This window comes from Bos indicus x Bos taurus, chromosome 25, assembly GCF_003369695.1.
Source record: "Bos indicus x Bos taurus breed Angus x Brahman F1 hybrid chromosome 25, Bos_hybrid_MaternalHap_v2.0, whole genome shotgun sequence".
Classification (NCBI taxonomy): Eukaryota; Metazoa; Chordata; class Mammalia; order Artiodactyla; family Bovidae; genus Bos; species Bos indicus x Bos taurus.
In genome coordinates, this window is record NC_040100.1 from 8,218,205 (window position 1) to 8,238,323 (window position 20,119).

The following is a 20,119-nucleotide window of genomic DNA, read 5'->3' on the forward strand; positions in this document are numbered from 1 at the left end:
CGGTCTGCAAGCTCCCGCCCCTCCCTCCTTCCTCCCCCACCCCCTCCCCTGCCCCCTCCCTTCGCCAGGAAACCCTTCCAGGGAGAGAGCAAGTTGCCAGCCCTCACATTGCCTTGGTCCCCAATCACAGTCGGGGGCGCCTTTGGGCAAGGGCAGTACCACGGTCCCAGGTGGCGCTGGGGGTAAAGAACCTGCCCGCCGAAGCTGCAGATGTAAAAGGTGAGGGTTCGATCCCTGGGTGGGGAAGATCCCCTGGAGGAGGCCATGGCAACCCACTCCAGTCTCCTTGCCTGGAGAATCCCATGGACAGAGAAGCCTGGTGGGGATATAGCGAAGCTATAGTCCATGGGGTCACAAAAAGTTGGAGACGACGGAAGCGACCTCGCATGTGCTCAGCACAGCTGTCCTAGTAAATTTACCCACTGAGCTGTTCCTGTCTGTCCACCAGCGCCACTAACCAGCCTTGGGGACTGCAGGCACCCTCTCTCCAGCAGAAAGCAAGCTCGGCCACCCCTGAGAGCCCCCTGGTAGCCTGGCACCTACCTGCTGGGTGATCTGGAATTACTGTAATGGGAGGACAGGGAGGGGCTGTGGGAGCTGCCGCTGCTGTGACGATGGGACCTGCGGCCTGGGGACTCTGTGTGCGGCCTGGGAGAGAAATCGGCTGCCCTCACGTTCTGCCCCATCTCCCTGGGGGATCCCTGTGAAGGCCTGATGGAAGCCCCTGCTTCCATCCCTCATGTAGTTTACCCCTGCCCCCATAGCCCATGGGGGGCACCCCCATACTCTCCCCTCCCATAACCTCCACCTCCAAAGCCTCCCTCTCCTCCCATGGCCCCCATACCTCCCCCCACATAGTCTCCTACAAAAATAACACAAGCCGTGCCCATCCTGGGTACAGAGCTAGTCCATGTGGGTCATTTGTCAGTATTAGGAAAAAGGCGTCCTTCTCTCTAGGCAATCCCAGCCTCCCAGGATCTCACTCAGCCCTCAGCTGGTATTATGACTGCGATGGGGGCGGAGAGGGGGCACTCTCCACTTCCTCTCTGGGTCTGAATTTTTCCATCTGGGCAGCAGGGACAAAAATGAGCTATCTTCAAGGGGCCTGATTCTGTGATTCCAGAAGGCCAGGGGGTTTTTATAGGGGGATGGGAGTGCGTGCTGAGGGTCTGGAGAGTGGGAGAGGGTACTCACCTTTTCCTCTCTTTGTTCTTTTCTTTTCGTTTGCTCTTGGGGCTTCGAGATCTACAGAAAGCAGAGACTACCATGACAGCACAGCCTGAGCCTGGAGCTGGCCTGGGGAGGGTGGGGCCTGGGGGCCCTGGGCTGTGTCCAGGTGTGGTCCTGAGGTGTGCTCCTCTCTTGGGCTGGTGTGGACCTGCCCACCCCACCCCACTGCTTTGGTCCCTGTTACTCTGCCAGGCCTTCTTCCCTCCTTCTCCTGTAAGTCCTGGCCTGGATCACCTTGCATCTGGGCCCCACTTCTGTTCCCCAGGAGTGCCATAGGAGATGTGACCACGGCCCCAGAAGGAGGGGTGACCTGCCCTTTCCATCTGACATTGGTCTTGGGAGAGACCCCTCTGATGAGTCGCCATGGTGAGGGTGGCCCCTCCAGACCTCATCTGTGTCCCCTGGGCCTCGGGTTCCCTCGGACGGGGCTCTCTAGGGCAGAGTCCAGGCCTCCTGCCCCTCTGTCTTATGTGGTCCAGGCCTGGTGCTTAGGAAAGAAATGCTTTCCCCTGGGCTTAATGATCTTCCTGCTTTGGGATTACTCTTCTGGCTCCTCTTCCATCTCATCCTGCTGTCTGGGATGAGCCCCTCAGCCCAGCTCCTTCTGCCTTTGACTGAGATGGACCAAGATGGACCAAGAAGCTTCTGCTCAGGCTTCTAAGGTCTTACCCTTTGGTCTCTCAGCCCCACTCTCCTTGATGTCACCAGACTCCTGCTCAATCCCTCTAGCCCTGAACAGATGCCTCCTTCTGACCAGAAACAAGGTGATGCTAAGAAATGCCAGAATGTGTTTCACCTCAGAGCAGAGTGGGTCGGGGGCAGGCCCAGGATTCTAGAGGTTTGGGTTCTAGAACCCAGGCTGCCTGCTTTGGGCCTCAGGCTCCCCATGGGGAGCGGGTCTGGCTCCAGCTCATCTCTAGGTCCTTCCCAGGACTGACGGGAATGGGACAGAGGATCTATGCAAGCTGATGCTGACCACTGAGGGGCAGGAGGGGCCCCCATTGGCCCAGAAGGACTGGAGCAGGGCAGGGGAGGGGGGAGATGGGAAACCGGGGGATTGGGAGAGCCAGGATTAGGTGGTGGTATTGTTTAGTCGCTCAGTCATGTCCCACTATTTTGTGATCCCGTGGACTATAGCCCACCAGCTCCTTTGTCCATGGAATGTTCTAGGCAAGAAGACTGGAGTGGGTTGCCATTTCCTTCTCCAGGGGATCTTCCCAACCCAGGGATCGAATCCACATCTCTGCATTTCCTGCAATACAGGCAGATTGTTTTACCGCTGAACCACCGGGGAAGCTCTGGGATTAAGGTGTGGCCATGGGCAAATGCTCACTGCTGGAAATGGAACTGAGAACTCTGCCCCTCCTCAGGGGTGCTGGGGGGTGGTGGGTCTGGCTCCAATGCCAACAGTGGGGATGTGACTGCCCCACAGCCTGCTGTCCTCCGCGCTGAGTTTTCTTCCACTTTCCACATGCCTGCCTCTACCTGGGTTCTGGCCTTACGCCTCCTTCTCTGCAATCCGTCCTGAAAAAGTCACTGTCCTACTGTCGTGCTCAGAGCCCCTTTCTGGCTCCAAGCCCCACAGAGTGGAGGTTTCACATTCTGGCAATTAGGCCTGTTGGGGATTGGCACCGGCCCCCCAGAAACTTCACATGTAGGCACAGCCTGCTTGCCCTATCTCCTACTCACTGAACCTTTCTACTTCAGGGAGATCCTTTTGCCTGCAGGCCCTTTCTCTGCGAATTTGGGGTCCTTATGTTTCTGTCTTCCCGACTGGCACCTCCACAGATATATCCCTTGGACACTGGATCGATATACTGTGTTGTCTGGACATTCTTGGGGCTCCCAAGGCAAGGCTGACTCATTGGGCAAATGAGAGTTGTGATGGCCTTCCTCCTCCCCCACCCTCCAGCGCTCTGTCTGGCTCTGGGGAGGAGTCCCTGGTGTGGGAAGATGAAGCAGACAGGACCCTGGCAACGCTCCTCCCATCGTGGCTTCCTCGGGCCCTGCAGGGCAGCCACTGGCCTCTGTCCATGTCCTCCTGTTCCACCTCCATGGGGCGCCACTCACCTGTGCCGCCTCTTCCTCCGGGACCCAGATTCAGACCTGTAGGGCCACAGAAGGGTTCTCTTGAGCCCACGCACAGCCTTGGTCATGGTGGGGGGCGGTCCCACGGAAGTGAGCGGAGGCCCCTGGGGACAGAGGGTACCTGTCTCGGCGGTGTTTCTTCACACTCTTCTTCTTCTTGCGAAGGGGTGAGGAGCTCCCACAGCTGCGGACATAGTGACAGGCATGGGTGGGTGTGTATAGTGAACTGGGGCCCCGGGATGGGTGGGGGTGGCATGGTGGTGGAGATGGCTGGGAAAGCCCAGGAACCTGGGGCCTTGAAGTTGGAAAGGGGATTCCAGGGCTTCAAGCCAACTGCCATCCTACAGCGAATCAAGGCCCTGAGGGTCCACTAGGTCTCTGAGAGAGGTTGATGGAGCTGCCTGCGTTGTCCCCTCGTCACCTTTCCAGGCTCCTAGGCACTGTGAGCCAGGACTGTTTCAAACCCAAAGGTTAGAGGCTCCAGTGATGGTATTTCTGGCCTCTGCGGGGAAGCGCTGGCATGTGGGCTGGTGCCCAGGCCCTGAGGTGCAAGCCTCCAGCCTCTGGGGGATGGCTCTGGACCCTCTCCCACCCAAAGACATCCTCTCCCCGCCCAGCTGGACCCTCCCTGCCCCACCCTCATCACTGACCTGCACTCAGAGTCTAGTCTCCTCTTTTTGCTGAGGGTGGGGCAGAAAGAAGGGGAGACAGACAATTGGATGGGATTAGTGTGGGCTCCAGACATTTGCCATGGCCTTACTTAGGACAAGGGAGAAGGCGCGTGTAGAGATGGGGAGCCATAGGTGACCCCAGCCAAGCCCCTCTTCCCCTGCCGCTGGCACTTGCAGGGGGGAGGGGGAAGGCGGGGGGGGGGGGGGGGGGGAGGTGTTGGGGAGGAGTGCAGGACCCCTGCTGAAGGGTGCTGGGGACCAAGAGCAGATGGTCCGAGGTGTGAGGCTGGGTCGTAGGCCTGTGCAGTTCGGGGGTGGCTGGACATTGGGGTGGGGAGGGGGGACTCAGTGGGGGAAAGGGTCTGGTGAAGGGGAGGGGCTCATTGGCTCATTGAGGGGCGGGGCCCACAGTGCGGGGTGTCAGAGCCCTGCCTGCCCGGGGATGGGCACCTGGGGCCCCGCGCCCTTCCCGACGCCTCCAGCCCGGGAGGGGGGGGTGGGGGTGGGGGGGGGTGCGGCTCTCACCGGCTTCTCCGGTGGCCGCCTTTCTTTTTCTTCTTCTTCTTGGGAGGGGGCGACGCGGAACTGCTGGACCAGTGCTTGGTCCTGGGTGAGAAGGGGGGCGGGGTGGGGCGGGGCGGGGGGTGAGGGCAGAGGTGACGGGGGAGGGGCGGCCCCCGCGGCCCCCGCCCCCACCCCCTACCCCCCGCCGCGGCGGGCGCTGACCTGTCCCCCCGGTGTCCGCGGTAGCAGGAGGCGGGGCAGTCGCAGTCCACCGGGCCGTCGTCCTCATCGAAGGGCGCGTACTCCAGGCCCAGCTCGGCGCCCTCGATCAGCCGCGGGGTCTCCGCCACGCTGCCGGCGACAAGGACGCTCAGCACCTGCTGCCCGGCGGCCGCGCCTTCCCGCTGACCCGGGCGGCGAGGTGGGGATGGCCCCGACCCCTCGAAGGTCATGGCGGGGGGGATCTGGGGAACCACACCGGGAGCCTCCCTCACAGGGCGCCAGCCTCAGCGCTGCTCTATTTTGTCCCCATCCTCAACCAACCAACCGTGCCCTATTTTGCAGAAGAGAAAGAGGAGCACCGAGCCCTCCCCCCTCACTTAGCCCCCTCTTCTAGGTTCTCACCCTCTGGGCGCCCCCTCCTCCTCAGTGCCCCTCCCCTCGCTGAGGCCCCTCCCGACACGGATTCTTTGCCCCTCGGTCCCCTTCATTGCGCCTCAGTCCCCCTCATTGAGCCCCCCTGCACCCTTAACCCCAGAGGCCTCGTCCCAAGCCCCTTTCTCCTCCGCAGCACCCCTTTTCCGCCGCCGAGCCCCGCTCTCTCTTTGAGACCCTTCCCCCTCTCTGAGCTCCCCCGTCTCTGATATCTGTCCTTCCTTAATCCCGCGGTCCCCTCGCCCCCTCCCCGCCTCCCCCCGGCCCGGTCCTCCCTCCAGCCCCGCTGCCTCTCTGAAATATTCATAGCCTCTCCTCCTTCTCTCCGCCGCCTCCGGAGGCCTGGCGGCTCTTCTCCCGCTGCCGGGCTGTCATCAATCACTGCCCAGTGGCAGCGGGCGCCGGCCTCGGCACCCTGCCCGCCTCCGGGGCTCCCCATCCATCTTGCCGCGCTCTCCCCTTCACTCGGCAGGGACCGCGGCATCTGGTCCCCACTCCCGGGCTCAGGAGCCCCCAGCCATCTTCTGCCACCGACGTTTGCTCCCGGAGGGCACTTGGACAAGCGGGTGCTTTGTCCTTAAAGGCTGCTGGGCTTAAGGCAAGGGTGGGAGCTTTGAAGCTGCACATGTGCCCTAATTATGCACTGTCCCTGAGTCGCTGTGTGACCCAGTGCTTGTCACACTCGCTCCCTCTCTGAACCTCTTTTTTCAACAGGGGAATCCTAATTATCTTATAGGATGGTTATGACAATTCCCTGAAGTCCTGATGTTGTCCAAATTTGTTTTTTTACTGGACACGCCCAGAAACGGACCCTCCAAAGGCCCAGGTCCAGGGTGATGGCCCCACATCTTGCATTTTTCATTCCTGCGCCGGCTCAGACAGCGCCCCTCCCAGATGGAGCCTAGTTTTGCCAGGCTCATCCTTTTCCTGCCCAGAGCAAGGGAGGCCAGGGCTGGGATGGCAGAGCATTAAAGATGTGACATGAGCTTTGGATTCACACAGACAGGTCTGAATCCAGGCATTACCACGCTCACTGAGCCTCTGGGTCCTTATCTATACAACTGGGAAAAGAATAGCCCAGCTTTGAGGAGAGGATTAAGTATGAGTCTGGCTATGAAGCTCCTGACAGGAGGCCTGGCCCGCGACTGTGGTCTTCCGCGCAGTCACCATTGCTAGACAGTTGGACACTCACACACCAACACCTCCTCTTCCAGGGAGAAAAGTGGTTTTGACACATGAAACAGACTGGGCAAGATCACAGCTACAAGGTGAGCTTTTCAGGCACAAACTCCAGCAGAGCACCCACTAAGTAGCTCTTTGAAGACTGATTTTTGTATTTAAAAAAAAAAAAGAAAGAAGAATGTAACCCAAATTGGTCAAGGTTAGCTAGCCTTGAGGCTTGTGTCAAGAATGTCATTTGGTGGACTTCCCTGGTGGTCCATTCTCCCTGCTCCCACTGCAAGGGGCACAGGTTTGATTCCCCGTCAGGGAATCAAGATCCCACATGCCTCACAGTGCGGCAAAAAAAAAAAGAATGTTATTTGGATCCCAAACATGGTCCTGGCCTTGGCAGCCTAGAAGTCACACAGGTGTTACAAGAGGTTTTTCTGGGTGGATGGATGGTCATGTCGTTGCTCTGCTCCCACAGAGCCAAACACCCACACATCCCTTCATTCAAACCTCTCCTCTCTTCTCCACGCTCCTCTTCCTGAAGCCAGGGGCCTCCTACTTCCTGTCCCTGAAATCTCCAACTCCACAGCCTGTCCCAGGGCCCATCATGCCCACACAGCCCTCAGCCACACAAATGCCTGACAACATACACCTTCAGTTCAGTTCAGTTCAGTCGCTCAGTCGTGTCCGACTCTTTGTGACCCCACGAATCGCAGCACGCCAGGCCTCCCTGTCCATCACCAACTCCTGGAGTTCACCCAGACTCACGTCCATCGAGTCGGTGATGCCATCCAGCCATCTCATCCTCTGTCGTCCCCTTCTCCTCCTGCCCCCAATCCCTCCCAGCATCAGAGTCTTTTCCAATGAGTCAACTCTTCGCATGAGGTGGCCAAAGTACTGGAGTTTCAGCGTTAGCATCATTCCTTCCAAAGAAATCCCATTTGGCAAAACTTAAGGGCACCACAAACATTGTGTGGGTGAGCTGGTGGGAGGAGGGAACTTCCCTTGATCCCGACAGAAGGCAGGGAATCCTTTCTTGCCTTCTGACATCGAGCTGGGTTAGCCACTAAGTCCAGGCCCTCACTGGGCCCTCCTTATTGCGCTGGCTGTACCCCTAGACACGTCCTTCCTTTCTACCCCTGTGCTGGGGACAGGGCTCCCCACCCCTGCCCCACCCCATCCTCCCTCCCTGAGACCTTATCGTTTGACCTCTCTTACTTTCCAGACCTTTCTAAGAGGCTGACTTGGGATCTTTTATCTGCTGGAAGCATGGAAAGACAGGCATGGGGTCTTCCCTGGTGTTCCAGTGGTTAAGACTCTGTGCTCCTAATGCAGGAGGGCCCAGGTTCAAGCCCTGGTCACAGAACTAGATGCCACATGCTACAGCTAAGAATTTACACGCTGCAGATAAAAAAAAAAAAAAAAAAGATCCTGCATGCTGCAATGAAGATTCCATGTGCCGCAACTAAGACCCGATGTAGCCAAATAAATAAAAAAAATTTTAAAGAAATAGACAGGCATAGAGGAGATGCATGTTTGGAGAGACATACAAGGTCTCAGAACCTTCTGGTTAAGACTTGTCCTGGCAGTTCCAGGGATGTAAACAGACTTAGGCTGAGGCCTCTACTGCTGGTTTTGTGTAGCTGGTGCCACCACGCCCACTTCGCAGGCTTTCTCAGGGCTAGAACACTGGGTTCTCCTGTTCTGACCTTCCTGGCTCATAATATAATATATATCACAAATAACACCACTCATGAGAATGTTCTCTAATGTATAAATGGTTCTCCATGGTTCACATTCCACTCAGAACCAATTCCTGATTTAGAGAAATTGCATGATCCCATTTCACAGATGAGAAAATTGAGGCCCCAGAGAGGGAAAGAAATATCTATGGTTTGGGGACCTTTGATTAAGAATGCAAGTTCACCTAAGCAATTGACTTTGAGATTCATGTGCACACAGGCCGGCCCTAGACTCTACTGGCTGGGCTTCCTCACTGTGGACGTTAGCTTAGCCACCCCTTCCCTGCTTTGTAAACACAGTTGTGAGTGTCTGCGCTGAATTCTAGATCATTTTAGTGTTTTCTGCTCTTAAGTTCACATTTGTTAGCAAGTTTACTCCTCACTACGTCTGTGGAATAGGCAGGGGAGGCGTTCTTCCCCAGTGACAGAACACACCAAGCCCCACAGAGCTGACCAAAGCAGGCCCAGCCAGAGTCCACTGCAGAGGGACCAAGGGCCAATCGGGGCTGAACCCAGCATCACCCGCGACTCCTGCTGGACCGGTGCTCCCGGGAAGGGCTCTGACCTGGGAAGAGATGCCTGTCACACGCTCTTCCTCCTGACAGCAGTTTCACTAATTAACTAGTTCTGTTTCCCTTTTGCCAGGAGCCTAATGGCCAATTGACAGATGACTGAGTTCACACAGAGGAGAAGGAGGCTTCCAGGCAAAGGGGCTGCCCTTTCTGCTCACTCAGCCTGCGTGCCAGGCCTACTGGGGCTGGGGGGAGGGGGCAAGGGTGGCAGGAACAGAGATAAATCAGGCCTGGGGCCTCTCCTATAGCTCCTCATAGCACAGGGCAAATATATGAGACTCTTTGCAACGCCATGGACTGTAGCCCACCAGGATCCTCTGTCCATGGGATTCACCAGGCAAGAATACTGGAATGGGTTGCCATCCCTTCTCCAGGGGATCTTCCCGAACCAGGGATCGAACCCAGGTCTCCTCCTTTGCAGGTGGATTCTTTATTGTCCGAGCCACCAACCAAACTGCTAACAAACTTGTCTTCTATGTCTTTGACATTTTAGTAGGATCCTGGGACCCTGCCAAGTCTATTCTCCCCTGTTTCCAGAGCAGGAGTCCTCCTTGGAGGTTTGTGTTTCCACCCAGAGAGCAGGGAGCGTGTCTTTTTCTTCTTCCCTCCCCGCCTCATAGCACAGGGTTGGGTGTACAGCACAGACCCTCAAGACATTTCTTCGGACGATGGAACCTTTCTGTGACCTCTTTCCCAACATGTTCTGGTTCTCAAATGCGTTATTCATTCATTCAAGGAAAGAGAAGATTAGGACTACTGGAAAAAGCTTGGTAGTCATCCACTAACAGGAGAGTGTTCCAGCTGGGGATGGATGGGATCCCCAGGAAGAAGAGGGAAGGAGACCTGAGGACCTAGCAGATCCTTGTGGGGAGCCAAGACCTTAGAAGTGGGCAGGAGGAAGGGAGGAGCAGAAAGCCATCAGAGGGGCAGGAAGACAGTCACAAAGGGCTGACTCTTGGAAGCCAGGGAGAGGGAAAGCAGGTTTCCAGAAGGGAAATGGAGTGGTGGCACGTGCCAGGAGAGGCCAGGCCTGCAGAGGTGCCCGGGCCAGGCCAAGCAAGACTCAGACAGCTGCAGCAGGTCACGCGAGTCATGGGGGCAGAAGCCAGATCTCCGTGGCTTAAGGAAGTGGAGACAACGTGTACCACATGCTCTATAGAAATCTGATGGAGAAAAGAGAGAAACGTGTGGGCTGGTGGCTGGAGGAGAAAGCAGGGTTGGGGAAGGACCAGAAGCCGACTAAGAGGAAGGAGCCCAGGGGAGGGTAGAGCAGCAGGTGTGGGCTGGAGGGGCGGTTATCACTGGAAGGGCCCTGAAAAGGTGGCAAAGGTAGGTTCTGGAAGAGGCCTCCTGCCCTCACACTGGATGGAAGGGGAGAGGGTGGCTGTTTTTCCAGAGGAGGCCTGGGGGCATTTGAGGGGGCACGGGTCAGACAGGCAGGACCTGATGGTTTTGGAGGTGGTACGGGCAGCGCGGACAGATCTGGCTGTCTGGAGGTTTGAGAAGGGAAGGAAGGGAGGAGCTCACCCTGGCCTGGGGGCGGGGATGAACCTGCGGGGTGTTTCTGAGTCAGCCACAGCCCCTGCCGAGGGGGTGCTGTGGGCTCTGGGAGGCTCGGGAGACGGTGGTAGTGGTGTGACCTCTTCCCACCTTGTGGGGAGAGAGCAGGCCGGCTGAGCCTGGCTCCCCTAGAGCACCCACAAACCCCCACAAGCCTGAGGCTGGCGTGACTCTGGTTTTTGGGTTTTTCCCCCCTTTTTGGCCATACCATGTGGCATCTGGGATCTTAGTTCCCTGACTGGGGATTGAACCCGTGCCCCCTGCAGTGGATGTGTGGAGTCCTAACCATTGGACCATCAGGGAAAATCACCATCACCAACTCTGCTTCGCGCTCTTGCTCAAGCCAGAGAAGTGAGGCTAAGTGGGGTTAGCAGGGGAACCCCCCAACCCGAAACAGTCTACAATTTCTATAGGCTGGGCTTCCCTGTCTTCGAGGTCCATCTACTTCTGCAATGCTGTTTGCCCTCAAGACAACAGCAAGGAAAAGCATTCAGAAGGTGCTGCTGCTGTTTTACTTTCCTGCCAACAAAGGTGCCCAGGGACTTAGGGTCTCAGCAAGATGCCCACCCTGCCGTCACATCGGGACACTTGCAGGGACAGGCCAGCCCCGCCCTCCTACGGCAGCTGCTCCACTTTATATGGTTTCGAGTGGTTGATGGTTCTCCGAGATGAAGTCTGCCTCCCTGTAACCTCCTTGTTTTATCTGAAGCCCACAGCACCCGGTGCTCCTCCTGTCCTGTGACAGCTGCAGAGATGTCACCCCTACAGAGCCTGTGCTCTCTTTACTGGATGGGCCTTTGGCCGAGCCAGTGATGGCTTTTGGTGTGCTGGTCATTTCTCTCCAGCATCCGTGTTTACTCTGCAGGCCACTATCTAGGTGATAATAGTTGGGGCGGAGGGACTATTCTATCAGCCAATAACAACACTGAGGACAGAACACTTCTCTAGTCTCCTGGTTTGCAGCCCAAGATTCCCAGAGATGAGATCTGGGCTCTCTCTCCCACCGCTGGGCCAGACATAGAACCCCAGGCAGCAGGGAGAGGACTTCAGTGATGCCCAGGTGCCCAGCGGCTCTTGCCTAGTGCCCTGGGCCAGGCCAGAGCTTCCGGTGGACAAGACCCATGGCCTCTCCGCCTCCTCTTCTTTCTTCCCACCTCCAGCCCTGACCACCTGAGTGAGCCCTGGGAAAGGCTGCCCAGGGCTGGCCGCAGGCTGCACCCTCCCCTGCCCTGGGCCTCCCCACCCTGGCAGCACTCACATGTGGCCCCCAGGCCGGTCCTCCCTGGTGAGCATTCCCTCCTTCTCCATCAGCATCTGCCGGAAAGTCCTGACCTTCTGCCGGGTCTCCTCCTCTGAGTACCTGCGGGGCACAGGGAAGGTGAGAGCTGCAGTCTGGGTTCTGGTTTCCTCCCCACCTGCCCCCCCAGCCTCTCCTCCCAGCTCTCAGTCACGTGGGCACTCTCCAGCTTGATAGGACCTGTCCAAGGTCACACCACCAACAAGGTTCTCAGCACTGGGGAAGCTCAAAGCCAACCCATTTTGCACCATACCAGTCAACCAACCAACTAAACCAACAACCAGGCAAACCAACACATAAACTAAAGGGAGTGTTCCCAGAGGTGAGGAGACCTCCTGGGGAGGTCCTCAGCACATCCCCGCCTCTACAAGGTCAAGCTGCCAAGTAGCCAGTCCAGGATCCCAGGGGTAGATCCATGGCTTCCCAGCTTGGGATGGGGTTGTGGGTGGATGTAGTCTGGGCCTTGGATGGAGGCTCCTGACTTCTCTCCTCCGCTCTCCCTCCCTCCCTGAGCCCAGTCTCAGGCTGGGGACCAAAGCCCAGAATCATCTACTCCACAACTTTGTTCCTGCATCCTGGGGTCGCTGTCACCTCTCTCACACCACCAGTGTGACAGCTGTCCAGGCCTCCCAGCCCATGTCCATGCTGACCCCTGGGGCGTCTGTGCTCACCCAGCCCCTGGCCCTGTGCCCAGCACACACCAGCTGTCAGTGGCTTTTGCTGACTGAGTCTTGTCTCCTAAGTTCCCACCCTCTCCTCCTCCTGGGCCGCCCTGGACAGAAATGATGGTGGCCAAATAGGAACTGGAGTCCCACCTCCTCTCTCATGCGGCTATGAGCTCTCTGTGCACACAGCAAGCCCACCCCCCAACCCTATCCATGAAAACGGTACATCCTTCCCTGTTAGGGACCCCATCTCTTTTCTCCCTTCTTCCCTCCTCTCCTTCAACAAGCATTTGGGATTGATTCAGCCTTTTTGGAGAGCAATTTCGCAATTCTTTTCAAAAACCTTAAAAAAAAAAAAAGGAATACAGCTTTTGATTCATAAATTAACTTCCAGGTTTACTCTGTGGAAATAACCATGGCTGAACACAAAGATGTGACTCATGGGAAGTTTACAGCAGGACGAGTCCTCCTGCCTCCCCAGTCAGGTTAGGTGCTAACATTTGTGTTTCCATAGCAACCTCAGCCTCCTGGTTCCTCCTGGAGGAGTGGTTTCTGGGCTAGTCTTCATCTGTTGACTCTTTTGCATCCTGCACTGGCCTGGGAATTCCCCGAGGACAGGGACCTTGTCTGTCTGAATTGACCTTGTGTCCCCAGCATCTGGCACCTTGCCTGCTACATGGGGCCTCCAAAAATGCTTTTGAATTCTGGTGCGACAGTTTTTGAATCTTAGTGCTCCCACTTTCTAGATCTGTGACCTTGGACAAGTCCACATGCTTCTCTTGGTCTGAGTTTGTACATCTGTGCAATGGGATAGTAACCTGCCTTTCAATATTCTTGTAGGATTAAGGGAGATGATACGTAAAAGCACTTTGCACAGTGCCTAGCACACAGTAGGTGCTCAAGAAATGGTGGTGATTGAGGATTATTTGTCCCAGATCGATGGGGACAGAGGGTCTAACTGTCCCAGGCTCTGTGCCTTTTTCTACCCTAGACCCCTCCCAGGTCAGCAGGGTCCTGGATCCATAATCACCTGAACCTCTCCCCTCTGCTCTCCCAGGAGGCAAAGGCTGAGATGGAGAAGGAGGCTGGTACCCAAACCTTCCATGCCCTGTGGGTGTAGCAGCACCTGCCAACTCAAGGGCATGCAGGAGGCCCGGCTGGCTAATAGTCAAGGGCTCGGACGGGGAAGAGGGTAGGCAGGGCGAGGATGCCTGTCTCAGCACCCCAGCCTCCTGGCTGAGCTGCTTCCCCAGCCAGTCTGGCTCCCTCGCTGCCACTTCCACCATTTGGGAAAAATGCATCAAATTCATTTTTGCTCTGGGGACTTCTTGGGTTGCCCTCTGGGGCTGGGGTGGGGTGAGGGGACAATACATTTTAAAAGAGGTCTCCAGAGTGGAAAATGTCTCCTTCTGCCTGCCTTTGCCCAGATCCAGCATTTCCTAGAAAATCACTTCCTTGGTCATTAAGTTGATCTTCATCACGGCTCTGGGGGGCGGGGGATGTTTGTGGTGGTAGTGGCCCATTTTACAGATGAAGAAATAGAGCAGGGAGAGGGGAGGGCTCAAAGCTCCAAGCCCAGCTCAACGGTCCTCATGAGAAGGGGCATGGTGGGTAGGATGTGGGGAGGGGGATGGTTGGGGCCAAGCCTGGAACATCACCTCCTAGAGGCTGGGGGCTTTGTCCCCGTCTCCTCAGGGACTGTGGGCTGCCCATAGAGACTGCCCAGGAAGATGGCACCAAAGGCAGCATCCATCACCAGTGAATTAGCCACTATCCATCAGTATTAAGAAAGGGATTGCTTTTTAATGGGGCCAAAGAATGTGTGTTTCCATGACTAGCGGGAATATTTGTCAAATGCCTGCAAACCTGGTAAATAAATGCGAATGAACCAGTGTTTCTAGAAATGGATATTAATGACTGGATTTTTAGCAGAGCAAAGATCCCTAGTGTTTGTGGAGCACTTTCTGGGGACTGGAGTAGGGTGCAGGAGCCCTGTACTTGCTTTAGTCCACAGGCTCTTCAGAACAATCCCCTATTTAACAGGCCAGTAGCTATGGCTTGCCCAAGGTCACAGGCCAGAGCTGGAAGCCCCGACTGTTGGGTTCCAGAGTGGCTGTGGCGTCTATCGGCGCGGCAGCCGGTAAGAGATGGCAGAGGGAGAGGGTTGATAACCGGAGAGCTGGCTTTATAGGAGACCCCAGTCTAAGGACCACCTGGAGTGAGGGCTTGGGTGGCGGAAGGGCCCCTGATGGAATATCTGGAGACGACCTGTTGGGTACACCCCAGCGAGGAATGTGCCTTTGATGCCAGGGGATTAGACACGGTCAAGTGCCATCCCCCTTCACCTGAGGCTGCCCCCCTGAGATAATAAGCCTGCCACGGCAGGGGGAGATAGGGAACTTGTGGGGAGGGGGTGCCGTGAGTGAGGGCCCTTAGGAGTTCTCTGAAAGGTTGGGGAGAGGAGGGCTTTCCTATGGGGAAAGTTAGGTGAAGAGGGTGGGGCTTAGGAAGGAGACAGGGCCCCATGAGGGGGGCGGGGCTTTGTGTGCGGAAGAGGGCGGGGCTTGTGAGGGGAAGTGGGCAGGGCTCTGTGAGGGGGAAGGGGCGGGGCTTGTGTGGGGAAAGGGGTATTTTCCTAGAACGAAGCACGGAAGGCTGGCTCTCGTCTGTCCCAGGCGTCTGTTCCCTAGCAACGCCCATCCGCCCACACTCCCTCCACTCCTGGAGTCTCTCAATTCAGCAGGATCTGCAGGTTTAATTAAGGTCTGGGACTCTCTCTGTATAAGGATACTCCACTCCCCATCCTAACCCCCGGGGATCTCATTTCTTCGGTCACATCCACAGCTCATCAAGCCTGTTTTCATTACCAGCTGGAAGTCTCCTGTCTGTCTCCAACAGCTTTCCACCCATCCATTCCTCTCTGCAGGGATCCTCCCCACCCCGACCTGGTCTCCAGCTGGAGGTGAACACCAAATTCCTGCGCCCTTTTCTTACAAGCCGCCCTGCCTGGCAGCCTTGGCCCTGCCTTCCTAAGGGCCTGTGGTGGCAGTGACAATCTCTGTCTGAGCCTCAGTGTCTTCTGGGCTCCACAGGGACGAGTGAGCCTTGTCTTGGCTGCCTCTTGGGGATGAACAGACAAAGGTGTGGTTTGGAAGGACAGCTGTACACAGGCGGTCTGCTCCCAGGTGGCTCCAGGCACTAATGCACTGGCCCTCCTGATTTCTCAGCTCACTGACAGTGCCAGCCTGTTAGGCAGGCCCTGCTCCCCACTTTGACTCCCTCAACAGCAAGCCCAGTAGTTTCAAAGTACTCAGGCAGATGCAGAAAGGAGCCTTGGGAAATCCAGTTTTCCTTGGAGTGGTAGAGATGGGAATGACTCTGTTCTCTATTTTTTTTTTTTTGCCTCCAGTTCCACATATGATGGCTGTCCCGTCTCCACTGGATTTTCAGGGGAGGTCCCTAAATCCTTACTGACTGATGCACAATCCTTCCTTCTCAGCCTGACGAACTCTTATTCATCCTTCAAGGCCCATTCAAATGTCTTCTCTCAGAATCTCCCCTCTGAGCTCCTGAAGCACTTGACCCTTTCCTGTCCTGCTGTCCTCTCTATAATCCTGATTCTAACCTATTTTATGGTGGAGTTGGTGTTAACATGCCTGTTTCCCTTCTGAGATGGGGAAGGAATAGGGGTTGGGAGAGGGTTCTTTGAGGAAGTGACTCCAGTTCGGCTCTGGGGACCAGTGTTGCCCAGCACAGCATCTGGCCCACTTGTGTGCCCCTGGTTCTGAACTACTGCTGCTGCTGCTAAGTTGCTTCAGTCGTGTGCGACTCTGTGTGACACCATAGACGGCAGCCTATCAGGCTCCACCGTCCCTGGGATTCTCCAGGCAAGAACACTGGAGTGGGTTGCCATTTCCTTCTGCAATGCATGAAAGTGAAAAGTCAAAGTGAAGTTGCTTAGTCGTTCCCGACTCTTAGCAACCCCATGGACTGGAGCCTACCAGGCTCCTCCGTCCATGGGATTTTCCAGGCAAGAGTACTGGAGTGAGGTGCCATTGCCTTCTCCGAACTAGACAGGGTGAAATCTAAGCTTCTGGATGTGGCTGCTGGCTGGAATTCCCTTGCTGAAATCACAGGCACCCTCACACGTAGTAGGAGCCCGCTGTGCGTTCTTGCCTGGCTGCCGCACCTAGCTTTAGACCAGGCAGCTCGAACCACCCATTTTACATATGGGAAAACTGAGGCCTCGAGTTGTCATTAACGTTTACATGCCCCTCTCCTACACCAGACTGGATGTTTCCCGAAGGCATGGACTGTGTCTCCTTGGCTGCTGTGACTCTAAGCCCAGATGAGAACTTTATATAGAGCAGGAGTTCAAGACAGCTTATTGGTAGAATAAAGTAATACATGAATGAAAGTTCAACTGGGCCTGCAATAGCTCAGATTCTGACCTTTCAGGCTCCGGGATCCCAACGCTGGCCCCGCCCTGGCCCCGCCTCGAGTCCCTCCCGGCCCCGCCCACAGCCCCGCCCCGCCCCCTTCCCCGCTCACCCTTGCTCCTCCATCATCTCCTGCAGTTCCATGCACTTGAGCTCCACGCGCCGCTTGCGCTCATGGTCCAGGATCTCGCGGTGCGCGCGCTTCACCAGGCCGGGCTCCGCGGCACGCAGTTCCTCCTCTGCCCGCGGCCAGGCCCCAGACGAGACGCCCGGCTGCGGGAAACCGTTCGCCGCGTCGGGCGGGGACGGCACGCTGGCCGCCCCGTTATTCACGGTGGATGACATAGTGGCTGCCCCTGGAGCGGCTGGCCTCGGCCCTGCGGGACAGACACAGACACCCGGCGGGATGGTCACTTCTCGGCCACCTTCTAAGCTCTTCTCGGAGCGGGTTAATCCTGGAGATTTAAAGGCCCACTCATGGCTCTAATCCGCTTCCACTCTGGCTGCAGAGCCGGGCGGTGGCAGGTTTGCACCTGTGGGTCACACCTCAGGGCATGAGGGGGCATCGGACACTGGGCTGTCCCCATCGGTAACGTGGGGTGGATTCAAGGCGGACTAGATGGCCTCTAAAGGAGGTTTGTCGCCTTCAGGGACCTAGTAACCATCCAAGACAAAGCTCTCTGCCCGGGTTCCAATGCCTGGGCCTGACTGCCTGGTCACTGCCTGTTCCCTGCCTGCACACCTCCTGGCAATTCCCCAGGTTTTATTCTTGTTTTTCCTTCAGGCTAAGTTTAATACCGGCTTCTCACTCCCCAGTACCCATTTTTCTGGCTCTGGTCCCTGGAGTCACAGACCACACGTGCTCCCCATCCCAGTCTGCTCCGGGACAGCCATGCAGAGACCAGAAGATGGAACCTTCTCCAGGCTCAGCTCCATTCCCACCACAGATGCAGTTTTCGGTTCCTACTTCGATCTGGCTAACTTTTCTAAAGTCAGCATTCCAGGTGGGGCCTTATCTGGGCTGAAGCCCACAGGGCCGTCCCCTCCTTTGTTCTGGAAACATCGCTTGTGAGGATGTGACCAAAAGTGGCACTGACGTTAGCTTTCCAGGCAGCTACATCCTTTCGCCGGCGCAGGGTGGGTTGGGAGCCAGCATGGCTTGGAAGGTGAGAAGTGGGGGCTCCACGGCCCAAAGTAGAACGTGCACCTGTATGCACCCTGCACACGCATGTATACACACACACATGCACACCAAAGACTTATCTTAACAGAGGGGAGGCACCTCCTGAGCTATTTCCAATTCCTTTCTCCAAGGCTCTGCTAGTTGCTAAGCAACAGGGAGGCCTCCTTCCCAGGGAGTGGGATGGGAGGGAGGGAAGGGGTGGAGGGAGGTGGGAAGAGAAGGAACCGGGCATGTCTGGACATCCCAGATGGGGCCTTCCTGCAATACCCCCCACCCCCCAAAACACATACTCTCCTCACCGGCCTCAAAGTGTCCAGAGCCATGGAGTATGAAAGGCAGAGAAGAGAGAGGGGGACCAGGAGAGGAAAAAGGCCTTGAAGGGGACAGTGACAGGAGCTGACAGTGGTAATGGGAACACAAGCTCCTTTCATATGTTCATCTGCCCAAGTGTCTGGATCTAGGCCAGGGTTCTCCATGCCTTGCTGTGTGACCCTAAGGATGTTCCTGCCCCTCTCTGAGCCTCTGTTCTCAACCTGTGCCTGGAAGCATCATCCAGATTCTTCGGGAAGGCTCTTCGGGCTTTACAGAACAAAGCTGTTTTTCTAAGCCCTGCCTGCTTCCTGCCTGTCCCTACCCCAGCCCTGCAATCCTAGCTCTACCACGCTTTCTCTGAGGGTAACTCACAAGTATCACCCACTCACCAAACCCCACACAGAGCTCTGCTTGTCTCATGCCCTGAGCCAGGGACATGCATGGAGCTTGGAGACCTCCATTGTCCTGGCCCACCACAGCTCACCAACATCAAGTTTGGTCCCATATTCCATCTCGACATTGCTCACATTTACCCATCTCCTTCTCTCTCATTACCACCTCAGTTCAAGCCTCTGCCTCTGGTCCATTCTGGCATCAGCATCCTGTCTGCCCACCCCCCTGCCCTGACCTCTTTCTGTTCATCTTCCATCAGCAACCTGGGAGACTGGGCCAGGAGCAAATCAGACCCTGTCATGCCCTAGTTAACAGCCTCCAGTGGCTTCCGGTCACCCTGGCTCCCAGTCCTGACACAGCTTGGACCTGCTTCCTGGACCAACCTGTCCACTGCCACGCCCACACAGATTCTCCATCCCTCTTGCATCCAGCCACACCCCCCCCCCAACTGCTCCCCTTCCCTAGGATGCTCTGCACTTGACTCTGGCATGACCTCAAAGTCATTGCTCACAGGCATCGCCACCTCCTGGGAGCCTCCCTCCTCCGCTCTCTGGAGCTCTCCCCCTCACTTCACTGTGGGCTCACAGGTCTCACTCCACCTGTGGGCCGAGGGCTTTTTAGCCCCAATTCCTGGCGCCAGCAAAGCGTCTGAAACACAGGGGACTTGGTGCCTATGAGCGGAATAAAGAGACAAACAGGGAGACAGGCCTATTGTATAGCACCTGGAGCTCTGCTCAGTGTTATGGCCCAGCCTGGATGGGAGGGGCGTTTGGGGGAGAAAGGATCCTGTATATGTATGGCTGAGTCCCTTCTCTGTTCACCGGAAACTGCTTTAACATTGTTAATCGGCTATACCCCCATACAAAGTACAAATTTAAAGTTTGAAGAAAGAGGGAGATAGGACTGAGGACTATAGGTGGGGTCCCTGATACAGCCTTCAAGACCCCTTTGTATTTCTTCTTATACAATCTTGCAGCTTTATCCAGTGCTATACTTTATCCTGAAGCCAACAGCCAGCTCCTCAGCCTGGGTCACCTGTCCCCAAACATGCACTCCCACTCCTTTGAGCCTTTGCCCACGTGGTTCCCAGTGCTAGAATTCCACTGCTTCTCTTCCCTATCTGGGGAACTCCAGCACGTCCTTCAGAGTCCAGTTCCAATGTCATCTCCTCCCGGAAGCCTTCCCTGCTTCTGATGAAGGATGAGCCGTTCCCTCCTTATGCCCCCACAGCTTTTGTCCTCACCTCTTTAGATACTGAGGCTCAATTTATTGTCTGTGTCTGACCCCTGGTCTAGCCCTTCGAGGGGAGGGGACCAGCCCTTCATTCCAGCTCCCCAGCGCCTGGCAATGCCAAAGATGCACTGGGGGTGTGGGAGCAAAGTGCTCGGGCCCCGAGAGAGCCGTGGAGACAGGTTCTCAGTGATGCTGCTCTGCATGCTTGCCCTCGATGTGGGCGAGGCTCCCCAGCCAAGAACTTGGCCTGAGCTCCTTGAGGACGGGGCAGGGGAAGCTGGTGGGAGCAGTTCTGAGTGCATTCAGGTCTCCACACCCTGAGAAATCCTATCGCCAGCACTAGGAGAATGCCTGGCCGAGATGGCTAGGCTGCGGGGGCAGTCTTTCAGAAGCTACTGAAGGAAAG

General features: G+C 56.5%; 1 protein-coding gene across 4 annotated transcripts in view; it reads right to left on the reverse strand.

Annotated features, from left to right (window-relative positions):
• Positions 1-20,119, reverse strand: part of SRRM3 (serine/arginine repetitive matrix 3) — a 53,084-nt gene that overhangs the window by 13,739 nt on the left and 19,226 nt on the right. For 2 of the 4 annotated variants that reach the window (XR_003508618.1, XM_027526922.1), the window contains exons 2-10: positions 16,705-16,969; positions 11,450-11,551; positions 4,716-4,844; positions 4,515-4,595; positions 3,969-3,998; positions 3,440-3,502; positions 3,301-3,336; positions 1,195-1,245; positions 544-648 (exon numbers count right to left, since the gene is read on the reverse strand). Coding sequence is in view for 3 of the 4 variants with exons in the window: in XM_027526922.1 (XP_027382723.1) it covers positions 544-648; positions 1,195-1,245; positions 3,301-3,336; positions 3,440-3,502; positions 3,969-3,998; positions 4,515-4,595; positions 4,716-4,844; positions 11,450-11,551; positions 16,705-16,937 (830 nt within the window). In the remaining variant the exon portion in view is untranslated. The remainder of the gene's footprint in view (positions 1-543; positions 649-1,194; positions 1,246-3,300; positions 3,337-3,439; positions 3,503-3,968; positions 3,999-4,514; positions 4,596-4,715; positions 4,845-11,449; positions 11,552-16,704; positions 16,970-20,119) is intronic. The other 2 variants (XM_027526924.1, XM_027526925.1) reach the window with 2 other exon arrangements.